Source organism: Pseudorca crassidens, chromosome 17, assembly GCF_039906515.1.
Source record: "Pseudorca crassidens isolate mPseCra1 chromosome 17, mPseCra1.hap1, whole genome shotgun sequence".
In the NCBI taxonomy this organism is placed as follows: Eukaryota; Metazoa; Chordata; class Mammalia; order Artiodactyla; family Delphinidae; genus Pseudorca; species Pseudorca crassidens.
The window spans coordinates 32,507,990-32,526,392 of record NC_090312.1 but is presented as its reverse complement, the minus strand read 5'-3'; the positions used below and the strand labels follow the sequence as shown (position 1 = coordinate 32,526,392).

The window sequence follows — 18,403 nt, the reverse complement described above, 5'->3', positions numbered from 1 at the left end:
ATCAAAAAGATTGGGAAGATGGCGGAAGAGTAAGACGCGGAGATCACGTTTCTCCCCACAGATACACCAGAAATACATCTACGCGTGGAACAACTCCTACAGAGCATCTACTGAACGCTGGCAGAAGACCTCAGACCTCCCAAAAGGCAAGAAACCCCCCACGTACCTGGGTAGGGCAAAAGAAAAAACTAAACAGAGACAAAAGGATAGGGACGGGTCCTGCACCAGCGGGAGAGAGCTGTGAAGGAGGAAAAGTGTCCACACACTAGGAAGCCCCTTCGCGGGTGGAGACTTCGGGAGGCGGAGTGGGGGAGCTTGGGAGCCGCGGAGGAGAGCACAGCAACAGGGGTGCGGAGGGCAAAGCGGACAGATTCCAGCGCAGAGGATCGGGCCGACCGGAACTTGCCAGCCGAGAGGCTTGTCTGCTCGCCCGCCGGGGCGGGCGGGACTGGGAGCTGAGGCTCCGGCTTTTGTCGGAGCGCCGGGAGAGGACTGAGGTTGGCGGTGTGAACACAGCCTGCGGGGCGTTGGTGCACCGCGGCTGGCCGGGAGAGAGTCCGGGGAGAAGTCTGGAACTGCCGAAGAGGCAAGAGACTTTTACGTCCCTCTTTGTTTCCTGGTGCACGAGGAGAGGGGATTAAGAACGCTGCTTGAGAGAGCTCCAGGGACGGGCGCGAGCCGCGGCTAGGGGTGCGGAGCCCAGAGACGGACGTGGCTAGGGCCGCCCAGAGCGGCTAGGGCCGCTGCTGCCGCCACCGGGAGGCCTGTGTGCGAACACAGGTCACTGGCCACGCGCCCTTCCGGGGAGCCTGTGCAGCCCGCCACTGCTGGGGTCCCGGGATCCAGGGACAACTCCCCCGGGAGAACGCACAGGCGCGCCTCAGGCTGCAACGTCTCGCCGGCCTCTGCAGCCGCAGGCCCACCCCACACTCCGTGCCCCTCCCTACCCCCGGGCCTGAGTGAGCCAGAGCCTCCGAATCAGCGGCTCCTTTAACCCCGTCCTGTCTGAGCAAAGAACAGACGCCCTCCGGCGACCTACACGCACAGGCGGGGCTAAATCCAAAGCTGAGCCCCTGGGAGCTGTGAGAACAAAGAAGAGAAAGGGAAATCTCTCCCAGCAGCCTCAGAAGCAGCGGATTAAAGCTCCACAATCAACTTGATATACCCTGCATCTGTGGAATACCTGAATAGACAACCAATCATCCCAAATTAAGGAGCCCTGTGGATGAAAGGCTCTTGGGGCTGCAGCCAGGAGTCAGTGCTGTGCCTCTGAGGTGGGAGAGCCAACTTCAGGACACTGATCCACAAGAGACCTCCCAGCTGCACATAATATCAAACAGCAAAAATTTCCGAGAGATCTCCATCTCAACGCCAGCACCCAGCTTCACTCAACGACCAGCAAGCTACAGTGCTGGACATCCTATGCCAAACAACTAGCAAGACAGGAACACAACCCCACCCATTAGCAGAGAGGCGGCCCAAAATCATAATAAGTCTACAGACACCCCAAAACACACCACCAGACGTGGACCTGCACGCCAGAAAGACAAGATCTAGCCTCATCCACCAGAACACAGGCACTAGTACCCTCCACCAGGAAGCCTACACAACCCACTGAACCAACCTTAGCCACTGGGGACAGACACAAAAAACAACAGGAACTACGAACCTTCAGCCTGCAAAAAAGGAGACCCCAAACACAGTAAGATAAGCAAAATGAAAAGACAGAAAAACACACCGCAGATGAAGGAGCAAGATAAAAACCCATCAGACCTAACAAATGAAGAGGAAATAGGCAGTCTACCTGAAAAAGAATTCAGAATAATGATAGTAAGGTTGATCCGAAATCTTGGAGATAGAATGGACAATAGAATGGACAAAATGCAAGAATCAGTTAACAAGGACCTAGAAGAACTAAAGATGAAACAAGCAACGATGAACAACACAATAAATGAAATTAAAAGTACTCTAGATGGGATCAATAGCAGAATAACTGAGGCAGAAGAACGGATAAGTGACCTGGAAGATAAAATAGTGGAAATAACTACTGCAGAGCAGAATAAAGAAAAAAGAATGAAAAGAACTGAGGACAGTCTCAGAGACCTCTGGGACAACATTAAACGTACCAACATTCGAATTATAGGGGTTCCAGAAGAAGAAGAGAAAAAGAAAGGGACTGAGAAAATATTTGAAGAGATTATAGTTGAAAACTTCCCTAATATGGGAAAGGAAATAGTTAATCAAGTCCAGGAAGCACAGAGAGTCCCATACAGGATAAATCCAAGGAGAAATACGCCAAGACACATATTAATCAAACTGTCAAAAATTAAATACAAAGAAAACATATTAAAAGCAGCAAGGGAAAAACAACAAATAACACACAAGGGAATCCCCATAAGGTTAACAGCTGATCTTTCAGCAGAAACTCTGCAAGCCAGAAGGGAGTGGCAGGACATATTGAAAGTGTTGAAGGAGAAAAACCTGCAACCAAGATTACTCTACCCAGCAAGGATCTCATTCAGATTTGATGGAGAAATTAAAACCTTTAGAGACAAGCAAAAGCTGAGAGAGTTCAGCACCACCACACCAGCTCTACAACAACTGCTAAAGGAACTTCTCTAGGCAAGAAACACAAAAGAAGGAAAAGACCTACAATAACAAACCCAAAACAATTAAGAAAATGGGAATGGGAACACACATATCGATAATTACCTTAAATGTAAATGGACTAAATGCTCCCACCAAAAGACACAGATTGGCTGAATGGATACAAAATTTACAAGCAGCTCATGCAGTTCAATGTCAGAAAAACAAACGACCCAATCCAATAAATAGACCTAAATAGACCTAAATAGACATTTCTCCAAAGAAGATATACAGATTGCCAACAAATATATGAAAGAATCTGCAACATCATTAATCATTAGAGAAATGCAAATCACCACTACAATTAGATATCATCTCACACTGGTCAGAATGGGCATCATCAAAATATCTAGAAACAAAAAATGCTGGAGAGGGTGTGGAGAAAAGGGAACCCTCTTGCACTGTTGGTGGGAATGTAAATTGATACAGCCACTATGGAGAACAGTATGGAGGTTTCTTAAAAAACTAAATATAGAACTACCATAGGACCCAACAATCCCACTACTGGGCATATACCCTAAGAAAACCATAATTCAGAAAGAGTCATGTACCAAAATGTTCATTGCAGCTCTATTTACAATAGGCCGGAGATGGAAAAAACCTAAGTGTCCATCATCAGATGAATGGGTAAAGAAGATGTGGCACATATATACAATGGAATATTACTCAGCCATAAAAGAAACAAAATTGAGTTATTTGTAGTGAGGTCGATGGACCTAGAGTGTGTCATACAGAGTGAAGTAAATCAGAAAGAGAAAAAGAAATACTGTATGCTAACACATATATGTGGACTCTAAGGGGGAAAAAAAAAAAAAAAAGGTCATGAAGAACCTAGGAGCAAGACAGTAATAAAGACACAGACCTACTAAAGAATGGACTTGAGGATATGGGGAGGGGGAAGGGTAAGCTGGGACGAAATGAGAGAGTGGCATGGACATATATACACTACCAAACGTAAAATAGATAGCTAGTGGGAAGCAGCCGCATAGCACAGGGAGATCAGCTCGTTGGTTTGACTAACTAGAGGGGTGGGATAGGGAGGGTTGGAGGGAGGGAGACGCAAGAGGGAAGAGATATGGGAACATATGTATATGTATAACTGATTCACTTTGTTATAAAGCAGAAACTAACACACCATTGTAAAGCAATTATACCCCAATAAAGATGTTAAAAAATAAAAAAAAAAATAAAAAATCAAAAAAATCAAAAAGATTGTATGAGGATAGGGCTTCCCTGGTGGCGCAGTGGTTGAGAATCCGCCTGCCGATGCAGGGGACACGGGTTTGTGCCCTGGTCCGGGAAGATCCCACATGCTGCGGAGCGGCTAGGCCCGTGAGCCATGGCTGCTGAGCCTGCGCGTCCGGAGCCTGTGCTCCGCAACGGGAGAGGCCACAACAGTGAGAGGTGGTAATACGCTCAGGACATAAATATCATAGATTTAATTACTTAAAGAGAAGGTCTCCAATTCCTGATTGAGATTTTTTTCCATTTATTCCAAACAATGTTTAGGCTTAATGACCAATTTAAAAATTTTTGAAGGCTTCATTTCTTTCTTTTTTTATTAATCTATTCATTTATTTCTTGAGTGACCATTTGATGAATTCCTACTTTATGCAAGTGTGTATACTGTCTTTACTTCCTGTTTCTCTTTAATGATCCCAAAGTAATAATTAGGAGGAAATAAAAGGAAGAAGACCATCCTAAACTGGCTGTTTCTTAAGGATTTTTGTCCAAACCTTTTGGTAACATAGAATCTTACCTAAAGTACCAAATATAAAAAAGTAATGACTTTGACTAAACATTTTTTAATTTGCGAAAACATACATGTCCATTTTTTGCACTTGTATTTGTTCTATCCACTGAAACTAGTAGTAAGTTCAGGAAATTGCCAAGTACTTTCAAAAACTCTCCATGTTGTTCACCAAGAGTCTTGAATCATTGTAATACAGTTATTGCCTAAGGTATATATCTTTAATTGTAATTTTTTAGTTACTTTGGTGATCAAATTTAGGAATTTTAACTCTAAGTCATTGTCCTAACGCTTCTTGTCTATCTGTTTTGGCACTGGATCAATGCTTTCTGAGGACGTGTTATCATTTCTACTTCTTAAGGATTTACTAAATAGAATGGACTTCAGTAGGTGATAAGTGTGCAAAGGCTAAAGAAAGAAATTGGACTAAATGTGAATATAACTATAAGGACAAGTTTTATTATCCTCTCAGGATACCAAGATCAGTTGTTTTTCAGATGAACATAATTAATTCTCTTTATATGAATCCTGAGAATATTGTTCGTGTAAAGCGAGCACACAAAAAGAGACGGCTGTTGGTAAAGCACAAGTGAAAGTAATTTAAACGCCTCGTGTTCATTGTCTGCAGGAGAGCTGGAGGTGTTTCAGAAAGATGGAGAACGAAAAATTCAGAGTCGGCAGCAACTTCCAGTGGGAACCACCTGGGGGCCGTTCGCTGGGAAGATGGACCTGAATAATAATTCCTTGGTATGTGGATGTTCTGAGATGGTTGACTCTTAATACTTCGTCATAGCACAGAAATTATCTCTGCTTGCTTCCCAGTGAAATCACTAAAAATAGCTGTTTTTTCTTTTTCGTGGGCCACAAAACTGGGATGTCTTCCAAGTGGTCTGTCTCTGACAGTATTATATGTAGAATTTAGAAGGAAACAGGTTAATCATACTAAATGGTTATCTAGTAAGGTCATTTATAAGGTTGTGGCTTTATCTGCTTAGCCAGACTAATATTGTCCATATTTAATAATATATACAAATGCTTTTAGTTTTTAGATGACACAGATTAATTGTCATGCATTACAAGTTTACATGATGAACAAGGAATAAACAGCCTTGATATTGCTTGGTAATACTATTTGTACCTTTAAGAGTGAGAATGAGTGACCAGCATCATAATTTTTCTTGTTAACTTTTTTGTAAAAATTCTGAGATCAGAAAGTCTACCTCTAGGAAAGATTGTATGGACAATTGATTGATTAGATGTTTTAAAAAGTTATGGAAAGATGGAATATTTGGTTACATTTAAACTTCATTTCTTAATTGAATGTTAGCTTCCTATTGCAGCTGTAGCAAATTACCACAAACTGTGGCTTAAAACAACCCAAATTCATCATCTTGTAGTCAGAAAGGAATCTCTCTGGGCTAAAATCAAAGTGTCTGCAGGGCTGAGTTTTTTTCCTGGAGCTTCTGTGGGGGGAAATCTGTTTTCTTTGCTTTTCTGTCTTCTAAAGGTTGTCCACAACCTTTGGCTTCCAACCCCCTTCCACCTTCAAAACCAGCAGTGGCTGATAGAGTCTTTCTCATATCTTTATTCTGACTCTTGTTTCTCCCCCTTCCACATTCAAGAACGCTTGTGATTACATTGGGCCCACCTGGGTAATCTAAGGTACTTTTGCAACTTTAATTCCATCTGCTTTCTTAATTCCCTTTTGCCTTGTAACATTCACAAAGTCCAGGGATCAGGACATTAGGACTTCTCCTATTATAAGTAACAATACAAGTGATAAAACTTGGGGATAAAAACGTTTTATATTCTTTAGGAGATCCAGAAATTATTTATATGTATGGAAGTCCTTCTCTCTAAATGCCATTTTTGTAGGAAGAGTTTCATGCCTGCTAAATATCTCCATCTACACTGGGGGTCGGGGTGAGACATAAAAACTCCCAGGGGGGTTTTGACAAGTGTGCTCAACTCAGCAACATTGCTTGCCTTTTTCAATTGAGTACATGAAAGAAATTTCTTCTTCAAGCTATTACAGGAGAGAAACTGGTATGTGCGGATTTTTGCTCATTTACTGCCATGTGGATGAGACAGAGGTCATTGATTTAACTAAAAGTAATGATTGGAATAAATAAGAAACATTTGTGTCATCAAAGTTTCAAACAACATAAAAGGTTCTAGGGGTGTGTTTTTACTTCCTAAATCCATGTGTTTAATCCATAAAAGGATGAAGCAGGAGACTGTACCTGTGTTTAAGAACCAAACAAGTTGATAGACCAGGCTAAATATTTAATAATCTGGGCAGTTTAATTTGTGGTGGTCCAGTGCACCTACTTCAGAAAGGGTTTGAGAAGTGGCTTCACGAACGCTGCAGACCTTAGTTGGTTGAGTTGTATTAGTGGACTGTTCTGCTGATTCCTTTGATAGAGTAATATTAGCTATTATACTACTTTATCAAGCAAAGACAAGAGGAAGATTGTGTCAGCATCAAAGGGTGAATTAAGTGCTATTCAAAACTCATTTTATCTGGGGGTTTCTATTGGTTCTTTAGCATTGCTTTAAAAATGTTGTAGGCAATAAGATATTTATCTTATTTGTCACTGTATATCAGACACCAACATAAACTTTCGTCATTTCTCTGATATTTCTTCAAGAGTGTACTGCCATTGAAGTGGCAGCTATCGTTGCTGTAAGAAATGCATGTTTTCCCCTTTATTACATCAACATAATATCTCTATGAAAATGCAACCTTTGATTAATCTTTATATCATTATATATATGTAGACTGGTGCTTTTTACACATTTTTAACGTATGCTAAATTGTGATGTGTGGAAAGTAAACCTATTTGTGGAACTTTAATTTTCCAGTGAAATATTTTTAGACAGATGATATCATTTGGTTCTTTTTTCATGCTTCTATACCACTCTAAAGCTATCTTGTGCCATACATAATATCTTTTAAAGGATTCAATTTATAGTTATGAAGTTTTTGGTGTTTTTGATACTATTTGAAGTGAATGACTGCTCTTTAGGGTATCAAAAACCAATCGTGGGGAATAGTTTTTTAATAGAAAATAATCTTAATACCCTAATTTTCTCCTTTTTTCTTAAGATTTAAATATTTAATTCATGTTAATTCCCTAAACTATAGCATTTTCTCTATTTTTAAATGTAGTTGCTTTGCTAAAATATACTTAAAAATTTTTTTTGACAATAACATTCTTTTCCAGAATTTACTTTTGATTTTATGTCATTAAACACTACTAATACTAATATTGACACTATTGTTACTTCTGTAGAACAGTTGTCTAAGTTATACTTCGTACTTATTTTTTCTAGACACTATGTGGAGAATTGGAAATGGATTAGCTCCCTTACTCCTCAGAACAAACCTATGAATTTGGTTCTATTTTTATTTATTTATTATTGAAGTATAGTTGATTTACAATGTTGTGTTAGCTTCAGGTATACAGCAAAGTGATTCAGTTGTGCATATATATGTCTATTCTTTTTAAGATTCTTTTCCCTTATAGGTTATTACAAAATATTAAATATAGTTTCCTGTGCTATACAGTAGATCCTTGCTGGTTATCTATTTTATACATAGCAGTGTGTATATGTTAATCCCAACCTCCCAGTTTATGCCTCCCTCCCTTACCCCATTGGTAACCACAAGTTTGTTTTCTATGTCTGTGAGTCTATTTCTGTTTTGTATGTAAGTTCATTTATATCATTCATTTTTTTAAATTCCATATGTAAGAATATCATGTGATATTTGTCTTTCTCTTTCTGACCACTTCACTTAGTGTGGTAATCTCTAGGTCCATCCATGTTGCTGCAAATGGCATTTTTTGTTCTTTTTTAATTGCTGAGTAATATTCCATATCTTCTTTATCCATTCATCTGTCAGTGGACATTTAGGTTGTTTCCAGGTCTTGGCTATTGTAAATAGTGCTACTCTGAACATTGGGGTGCATGTATCTCTTGGAATTATGGTTTTGTCTGGACATATGCCCAGGAGTGGGATTGCAGGATCATACATTAGCTCTATTTTTAGTTTTTAATGAATCTCCATACTGTTCTCTATAGTGGATGTATCAATTTACATTCCCACCAAAGTGTAGGGGGGTTCCTTTTTCTCTACACCTTATCCAGCATTTATTTTTTGTAGACTTTTTGAGGATGGCCATTCTGACCGGTGTGAGTGGATACCTCATTGTAGTTTTGATTTGCATTTCTCTGATAATTGGTGATGTTAAGCATCTTTTCTTTTTTTCTTTAAACTTTATTTTATATTGGAGTATAGCCGATTAACAATGTTGTGATAGTTTCAGGTGCACAGCAAAGGGACTCATCCATACATACACATGTATCTATTTTCCCCCAGACTTCTGTCCCATCCAGGCTGCCACATAACATTGAGCAGAGTTCCCTGTGCTATACACTAGGTCCTTGTTGGTTATCCATTTTAAATACAGCAGTGTGTACATGACGACCCCAAACTCCCTAACTATCCCTTCCCCCCATCCTTCCCCCTTGAATTTGGATCTGTTTAAAACTATATTTATAGATAAGAAAATAAAGGCTCAGGCCTTTTGATTCCAGAATCTGTGTTTTTAAAGACCAGGCCACGCTCCTCCTCAATAGTATCTATAACATGATTTGAGTATGATAAAATTGTTAGGGATTTCTTTACATGAATTCTAAGTTTATAAAAATCTCTGGGTGAAAATATGCAGTGATTAGAGGTAGACTCTTTTTTTCTTGCTTTGGGCAAAATATTTGTTATCATACTTCATAACTATCATGACTGAGGAGTTATGAGTTAATTCAAAGACTACCACAATTTTATTACCTCTTTATATTTGGACAGTACTTTAATATGTGTTTTATATCATGAAGATAAATTTTCTTTACCATAAAATGTATAGCCTACTAAACCTTCTTTACCCAACCTGGAATCAAGTTTGGAATTAGCACACTCTTTTAAATTAGCACACCCTTTTAAATTGCTTATTCGCCAACCAACGTAATGTTACTCTGTTCAGACTCATGGTGTCGTCTCAAGAGATCCAGCACACTAATTAATCCAACACAGTAATTAATTGAGTCACCATGCCAGATGTCAAATCCTTTTTATATCTTTCAAGTTCCCATCTTGAAGTACATTAGCAATATGCCACCTTCTGCAGGAAGCCTTTGCAGACCCGGCATTTGGATGTATATGGAACATTTCCAGAAATATAGGCTATATAGAAACACCAAATGAATTGATCTGACAAAAAGTTTTCCTTGGAACCATGTAACACACTGAACACAGAAATAAATAATCTTTTGCTCACACCTCATTATCTTGTTAGATATTTCATGCTTAATAGCAACATATAGTTAATATTTTCATTGGGCCAGATAGGGGTGAAAGTGCTTTATAAGTTTTATATCTCATTAGTTCTTACATAAGCATATGAGAAGATAATATCCGTTTTTTCCTCCTTTGTTATCGAGGAGGAAACTGCTACTGTGAGAAGTTGAATGACTAGCCCAAGGTCACCTCAATCTGACTTGAGAACCCATGTTGCAATCGAATACTGTCTGAGGAATTTTATCTGTAATATAGGGATAATAATGCTACCTAGCTTATCAGAACTTTGTAAAGACCAAATGAGGTAACACACATGAGTTATCCAGAAATACTGACTACTGTTACTGCTCAGTCACCTGTAAAAATGGGTCCATTAAAATCTGTCAAGTTTAAAACTGAAAAGACACTCCGAATTAAATAAGTAAAACTATAGACTTTTGGCATTTGGGGATTTTACATGCCTAAGTTTGACTATTTTCCAAGGACACTGTATTAGTCTGGGTTCTCCAGAAAAACAGAATAGGGTGTGGGGTGTGTGTGTGTGTGTGTGTGTGTGTGTGTGTGTGTGTGTGTGTGTGTGTGTGTGTGTCTAGAGAGAGAGTGAGGGGGAGAGAGAGAGATTTATTATAAGGAATTGGCTCACATGATCATGGAGACCGGCTAGGTGAAAATCGGTGGTTTAGGTCAGCAGGCTGGAGAGTCAGTGGTGTAAATGAAGTTTGTTACTTGGGGAGGCCAGTCTTTTTGTCCTATTCAGGCTTTCAACTGATTGGATGAGGCTCACCCACATTACAGAGGGCAGTCTGTTTTACCCAAAGTTCTCTGATTCAATTGTCAATCTCAACCAAAGCTCCTTCCAAGTTAATACACAAAACTAACCATCACAGATTCCAAAGGTCTATGGTATATTGTGAGTTTCAGTTTTTTCAGGCAGTCTTATGCCCCTGAATGAATTGTTAGCCAGCAAGTGAGCCTAGTTTTTTTTCCAACATCCTACCTCTGTGCCAAGGAATAACTTAACGTGCTATCATGGTGACACAAATTTCATGTTTTTGAAAGTCTTATAATTTTATTCATTGAAAATATCAAAGGACTATTGACAAGGAAGGAATTTTTAAAATCACTTTAAATTGTGATCAATATCTGTTTTGGAGGTGTTTTAGAATTTCTATATTTATATGTTGTGCCTTTGATGTTTTCCCATTTTCTCCTGAGGACAGAGATCTTTGTAATATGCTAAAATCTCTGCTATGCTAGCCGAGGTAAGTGCTTAATAATGATCAAACAACCTTTATATAGAAGGTTAGGTGTCTCTAATATTAGTGACATTTGCCCTCTCTGTCTTTTGATATGTCAGCTGTCAGTAGCTAACGAGTCTTATTCAGCGAGCGGCATGCTGGAATCATGCAACATGCATACTTAATTAAACAGAACATAAATAGAAAGTCCCAGGTTACTTAATACATAATAGTAAACTTATCACAATCTGTTTAATTCAACAAATGAAATTTGACATAGAAATTTCATTTTATTGATGCCATTCAATCAGAATAGAGCCTTGTTTTATTTTCCCATGGGATTGTGACATTGAATTCTACAAATAGGAAATACACATATAAAGGATACTATAGGCAAAATTTTATTGACTTAATAATGACATAATGCATACATTAAATTCCACCTTACATTTTTTAAGATAGTTATTAACATAGAAATGTGGTTGAGGAAAGAATTAGAGATTCCTGATCACATCACAGGGAAATATTAGAATTGTTAGATATCTCCATTGCTCCCCTTCTAGTTCTAACTCTTCCGGTACCCGTCTCTGAGCCTATTCATTGCCATGGTCTTCAAGCTTCATGTTGTACACACTCTAGAGCAACTATATCCCTATCCATGTGTCTCTAGCGTTCACCTGTATCGCCAAAGGCTGCTTAGTGGAATCATCTCTGACTTTCTATTTGAGAACATTTCTTCCAGCCTCAGGAGCAAACCTAACTGCAAGCCTGGCAAGCTGGAAGTGCTGGAGAATTAACGCTTCCAAAAGTAATCCTCAACCACTTATGGGCAGAAGTAGGTGGATAAATACCCCTGCTTCCTCACCTCTCCATTAGGATATGAGAAGTGTTCTACACAGTCTCTTGGAATTTGCCAGTGAAATTGAAGTCCAGTTGGCTTTATAACACAGCGTTTATGGGTTTTCTTTCCCTTCCTCCTTCCTCCTCCACACCTCTACTGAATTTTTCTGAGATCACCCCTCCAATAAACTACTGACACTTGAATCAGTCTCAGGGTAACCTTCTGGGAAAGCCATACCAACACAGCTTCTAGGATACAATAATGAAGTAAATTGGAAAGTTATATCCAAATTATTGTTGAGATTCTAGACGACATAGATTTTTTTTAAATTGTTAGTATTCAATTCTAGATCACTGCCTCTGGCAAATAATATATACTCAATAGATTCTCTTTAAAATAAAAATCTGATCTAATTGAATTTCCTTACCAGGAGCAGTCTGACTGACTCTACCCATACCCTCCCAGCTCCACCCTCTGAATGATATAATTTATAATGCTGCTGAGGCATGACTTTTTGTGGGGTCTTATATTTCTTTTCATTGATGTTGACATTGTGAACAATATCCTCCTTTTAATATTCATTCTAATCTGGGCTCAGGACTCCCATACTTTCCTACTTCTTATGTCTCTCTCGGTCTTGGCTCTTTTGAATTTAACTGTGAGTGTTTCCCAAAACACTCCGGCCTTTCTTCTCTTCTCCCTCTGTTTCCAGTGCCTCAGGGAGCTTATCCACTTGCAAAGCTTCAGCTCCTAATTTACAAATGACATTTAAATTAAAAAATCTCTAACCTTGGCTTTCTACCCTTTCTCTAATAGCACATTTCAACTGTTTTACAAGCCTTTCCCACTGACTTCCTCCAACTAAACAGTCAGGAGGCGAGTTTATTACTGTTTCCACACACTGTCTCCCTGTTCTTCTCCCTGACTTCCAAATTTTAGTCACCTTTAATCCAAAGTCTCTCCCTCTCCTTTCCTGCCTCTGCAGGAAGTTCTTTCTATGAGTTATCCCATGTTTCCCTCCCATTTCTACCTCTCCTTCTCTCACATCTCAAATGCCTATTTACATATGTAGTCACATACACACACACGCACCCCTCTCTTTTATTGGTTATAACTAACACCCTTGTTTTTGTCATCCACTCAGAGCCAGACATCTTCCAGGACTCTCCTTTTCATGTCCAGAAACCAAGTACCATAATTCCTGCTTTCTTCGTTTCTGTTCCCTTCTTTCTGTTCCTGCCACCACTGCTGTAGGTGAAACCGCCATCATTTCTTCCTTGATTATCACAGTATTCTTCTAACTTTCTTCCTGCCTTCCTTCTTGCCTCCTTTTTCTTTACCCAAATCACAGTGTGTCCTAAAAGCAAAACTAATCACTTGTGTGCTTAAGACATCCTAAAGGGCACAAGAGAACCCAAACTTATGGTGAAAGGGTCTTCATGACATCACCTTCTCGACTCTTACCCCTTTTCCACTCTCAGTGTAAGTTTCAGTCCACCTCAGCTACCTGCAGTGCTCTGAAAATATTCCTGTCTTACATCTCTATGCATTTGGCCGTGCTGTTTTATCATCCTAGAAAGCCCTATGACCTACCCCTCAGCCCCTCTTCATCACATTAACTCCAATTGTTACTTCAAGACTCAGCCCAAGGTTACCCCAAAGTGGACCTTCCCTAAAGCCTCCAGTCTGGAATAGATATCCACTCCTCCAGTATTTCCATGATCTTTAGGTTTACTACGATAAGAACATTTCTAACATAATTCCAAATGTCTACTTACTTGTCTGTCTCCCCTGCAGACTGTATGCTCCTTATTTATCTTCTATATTTGTATCCTTCTTACCTAGAACAATGTCTGTTTCAAAGCAAGTCCTCAATAAATAACCTTTAGAGAATGAGTCAATTAATCCTGTCCTTTAACTTTTCTCCAGTAACAGTGAATGAGGCACATCTTTCTTTATTCATCTTTCTTTATTTATTCTTGTATTCTCCCTGAGTCTTTTACCCATTTTTCCTGCCTCCCCTGAGATCTTACTTCATCTGCCCAAGTTAACAATACAATACTACAGTTAATGCCATCTTCTGCCTGTTTTGTTTATATTTTTTGCTTAATCTCATTTGAGGGTAAATATATAATAGGGGAGGGCAATGACCTCTATTTCTTCAGTTTTTACCCAATAAAAAGATATGCCCATGATGGCTTCTTGGTAAATATTAAGTAATTTCAGTGTAAGATTTGCGCCCCTTTGAAGCAGTTAAAGACGACGAGGTGGTGAGCCCGTTGAGGCAATTATGATTTGTTTATAACAGAATCCGTTTTAGATCCCTCAGTATGACATGGGTGAAGGCCAAGAAGGTATTCTGCTCTACCATGCTTTCTGTGAAGTCTCATCCAGCATCGCACTTTCCAGTGACAAACCATCTGGGAAATTCCATCTGTCTCTGCTTGGAAACTGAGGTGGCAGTCGCCCACTGTGAGCAATTTTCTATTAACTTCTTGGATAAGATCAGTCAGATTTATACTGAATTGATGGGAACCGTAAGAGCAGGGTTGTTCCAAGAGAAGACAAATGTACAGATTCCTCTAATTGGACTTAAGCCAGTTTCATTCACGGATGCCCTTAGGTTCTAGTAGTGCAAGGACTTATAACCTTTTTAATTGTACCCTGTTCCTCTTGGGAAATGTTGGTGAAATTCGTTATTGATGGAGACTGTAGATTTGTCCCTTAGGGAGGCCAAGATCCTGGCGTCTCTTATACTCTGTCTGCCATGTGGAGAATTAATGGAAACTGAGTGGACAGGGAAACTGCTCCAAGAAGACACGAGGCAAGACATTTAGTGCAGCAGAGCCTTGGAAAATGGTGTGTTGGCCTGGTTTCTAGAATTAGAGGACAATTTTGTTGTTGTTTTGCTTGTTTGTTTGTAGAAAAGGGGAGAGCTCAGGGAGAGGAGAGCTTGGTATGGAGTCCCAAGTTAGTAAAAGCATCCTGTAGAATTTGAGTCAGAAAGAAAGAAACCAAACACCAAATAATTACTCCACAATTCAGATCTCTAGAAGCAAACCAGCAAGGTCAATTACATATGGAGCCGAATGGACTTATTGTATTATAATGTAGGCATGGTGAGGTTGGCAGTGGATGGAATTATATTGTAATGTGGGAAAATAACCGTTGAAATGAAAACCTAAAGTTTGCATTTCCTGGTAATTTGTATCTGGCTCCAAAAAATACACCTTTTATATGTAGCTAGTCTGTCTGCTGATCTCAATCTCCCTCTAATTTGCTTTTTCTTCTGACGGTGAAGTCTTTCTAGATACGTTATGTTTGGACTTGGATCTGAAAGGTAGGGACACAAAGACACAATTCCTTGCCGTATATAGACAGTTTTATTTATGGGTCTAACTTACTGGCCTGTGCCTGAAATTTAAACACATTTTTGCCCTTGGGTTATGATACCCGGCTAAACCTCTTTACTTATACTTAGGCCAAGTTTTAATAAACAAAACGCATCTTTTTTGTTTAAGATTATTCCTTGTTCCCTTTTTCTAGAATTCCAAGGAGAATTTTATTGAAAGTGATCTTCTCATGGACTTATCAAAATGACTCTGTGATACGCTATTAATTTAATCAATGTCTGGAAGGAGTAGTTGTCCATATCATTATTTAATGTGATTAAAGTTGCTCTACTAAGAAGAGTATGTGTGTAAAGTTGAAGAGACTAATGAGAAGCTCTACCTTTTCCACAGAGTATAGGTATGAAAGATGAAGTCTGGCTTTTGGTTTATACATCCAGTTACTCTTTATGGAGTAGTTCCTGTTCGTAGATCTTTTTTCACCCTTCAGGGTCCCTTAGGGGAGAGAATCTCTTTTCCCTCTGGGGAGTCTATCAGATTCTTGGGTGGTGAGGAAGTATGTTGCAAAATATAACTCTGTTGTTCTCATAACACAAATTATAGAAAAATACTTTTGGCTGGAGGAGAAGGTAAAATGAGAAAGCATGTGAGGAGTACCTGTTTACAAAGTTGACCCAAAGTTCCATCGATTATTTTATGATATATCTGGCATGCCTTTCAAAGTCTTTCTCCTTGACTGTTTTGGAGACTTGCTGTTCCACAACTCTTTTTAGAACAATTGGTTTGGCACGTGCACTTACCTGTCATTTGCGTGGTTATAATAAATATTGTTCCAATGTTACGAGAATTTAGCAGTGATGTCAGCTAGGCATAATAATTAATTCATTCAGTAACTTGGAGATGGTAACTGTGAAAGAATGGACATAAGTGCTATTTTGTATTCCTTCTGCTTGATCTTAAAAATCAATATTACTTAGGCATAATCCTTTAAATATAAAATATTAGACTCATAAAATATCAGACTCTGTTTTTTAACTATCAACAGGTATTCCCAGGACACCATTAATCAAACATCATAACCTGACATTAGCTCTCAGTTAGCATTGTCAATCTTTAGTTTCGTAAGAGGTTTTCCTGGTGTAGGCAGGTTTGTGAGTCTGATCCTGTCCAAACCACTCCTGCAAGGTGATGTTGTATGAGGTCCAGAGGCAATAATTCTTACGTACATTTATAAAAGAAAAATAAAGTAATATTTCTAAAATGCTTTTGTAAACTTGAGAAATTATTTGAGAAACTCTTTTCTGGAGATGAACATCTCTTTTCCTTGTTAATTTAAGTATTGAATTTAAAGTCATTCTTTATTATTCATTTACTTTTATATCACTTTGTAAATAAAATCCTTTGCCCTAGTTCAACAAAACTGTGCTTCTTGATTCTAGTAATCTGTATGTCATTTGTGCTATTCTATATGTTTTATATCTCTTTCTATTTTAAAGGTCAGGAGCTCAGAGTCAAGCATAGGGTTACGTGTGTTAGTCTTGTGGTTTTCTCATACTCTTTATTTTCTCGGGGTCAGAAGGAGCACAGATTGTCTCTGTGTCTTTGGTAGAGTGTCTCATACAAGGCTGGATTCAGAAAGTGACGGCCAGAGCTGTGGTGTCATCTGAAGGCTCAACTAGGAGAAGTTCTGCTTGAAAGGTCACTACATGGCTGTTGACTCAGTTCCCTGCCTCCTGGGCTTCTCCATAGAGCAACTCACAGCATGGCAGCTGGCATCTCTCTGAGCAGGCAAATGAGACAGCAATACAAGGAGCCCAGGACTGAAATCAGTCCTTTTGCTACCTAGTCTCGGAAGTGGGCATCCCATCACTTTTGCTGAATTCTATTCATTGGAATTGACTCACTAGGTCCAGCCCACCCTGAAGGGAAGGAAATTGCACATAGGCTTGAAACCAAAGGCTGTGATCACTGGGGACCTCTCACAGGCTGTTTACCACTAAAAGTAATTTGCATAAATAGTTACCTGGCCTCTGAATAAGGAAGGACTTTCAGATAATAGTAGCAATGGGAGAAATCACAAAAGAAAATCCAATTAATTTGAATAGAAGAGACTAAATCATATATTATAAAACATCATAACCAAAATCAAAGTTTAACTGGTAAGTAAAAGACATTTGTGAAAATGAGATACATTTTATTCTCGTTTTCGAAGGTAAAAAAGGTCTTCCACATAGAAGGTCATGAATAAATTCTTGATTAATTTGTTTAGAAATTGTGAGGACAGAGAAAGATGAATTAAAATATATGAAACATAAGTTATACAAAATCTAATGGGAAATAAGAACCAGAGGCAGATTGTTTGCTGAGTATTTCTTCTCCTTCAGTAGTTTTGAGAAACATACACTAACATATTGTAAAGATCAGAAATGGGGAGAAAGCATGGGAAAGAGCCCATGATGTGGTCGATGTAGCCTGATGCTAGTCCCAACTGTTATTACGCAAAGTGGATGTGCTATCTCGGGTAATCACACCTGCTCTCAGTTTCCTCATTTATAAAATGGGGGTATTATACCACCCCTATATCTTAGAGTTGTTGTAAAATTATATAAAATTATATGCATTTAGTCACTTTGAAAAATATACAGATTATTATACAAACCTAGATTACTTTTTATTATGCCTGTGAATAGAAAGTAGATTACTCGTTCCTTTAATTCACCAAGCAGTGCTTCAAACCTTTTCTCTTCAGTCCCCTCTCTGAACATACTTAAAAAGCATTTTTGGTCGTCATTGTACGTATGCATCTTCATACACACGTGCACACATGTATTTATATACACACAAACACACACATACTCATCGATTAGCTAGCATCAGTATTCTGAGAACTCATAGCCTAGAGGAGTACAAGGTATGAACTTAGAGCATTTATCATCTAAGGAGACAATCACCACAGAAGCAGAGAAAAAACATGTACTTTTAGGAAGAGAAAGAGAGGTTAAGTGGTCAAACTGCTTTTGAATTATGCTGGCTTCATTGTGTTTTCTTTTTGTAAGGAGTTATTCTTCAGAAAGCATTTCTCAGGTGGGTGATTGGGGATTTCAGACACCTGGAAAAGTAATTTACCCTGATCCACTTTTGAGTTACGTTTGTATTTTAAAATGTTAACTCAATTCTTTCATTCCTTATGGCATTTTAGAGCTCAGTACAGAACAGCGT

At 38.9% G+C, this 18,403-nt stretch overlaps 1 protein-coding gene across 1 annotated transcript in view; it reads left to right on the top strand.

The window, feature by feature from the left end:
- ZFPM2 (zinc finger protein, FOG family member 2) overlaps positions 1–18,403 on the top strand; it is a 467,161-nt gene that overhangs the window by 239,872 nt on the left and 208,886 nt on the right. Inside the window, exon 4 of the mRNA XM_067711504.1 lies at positions 5,025–5,143. Within this exon, the coding sequence (XP_067567605.1) occupies positions 5,025–5,143 (119 nt within the window). The remainder of the gene's footprint in view (positions 1–5,024; positions 5,144–18,403) is intronic.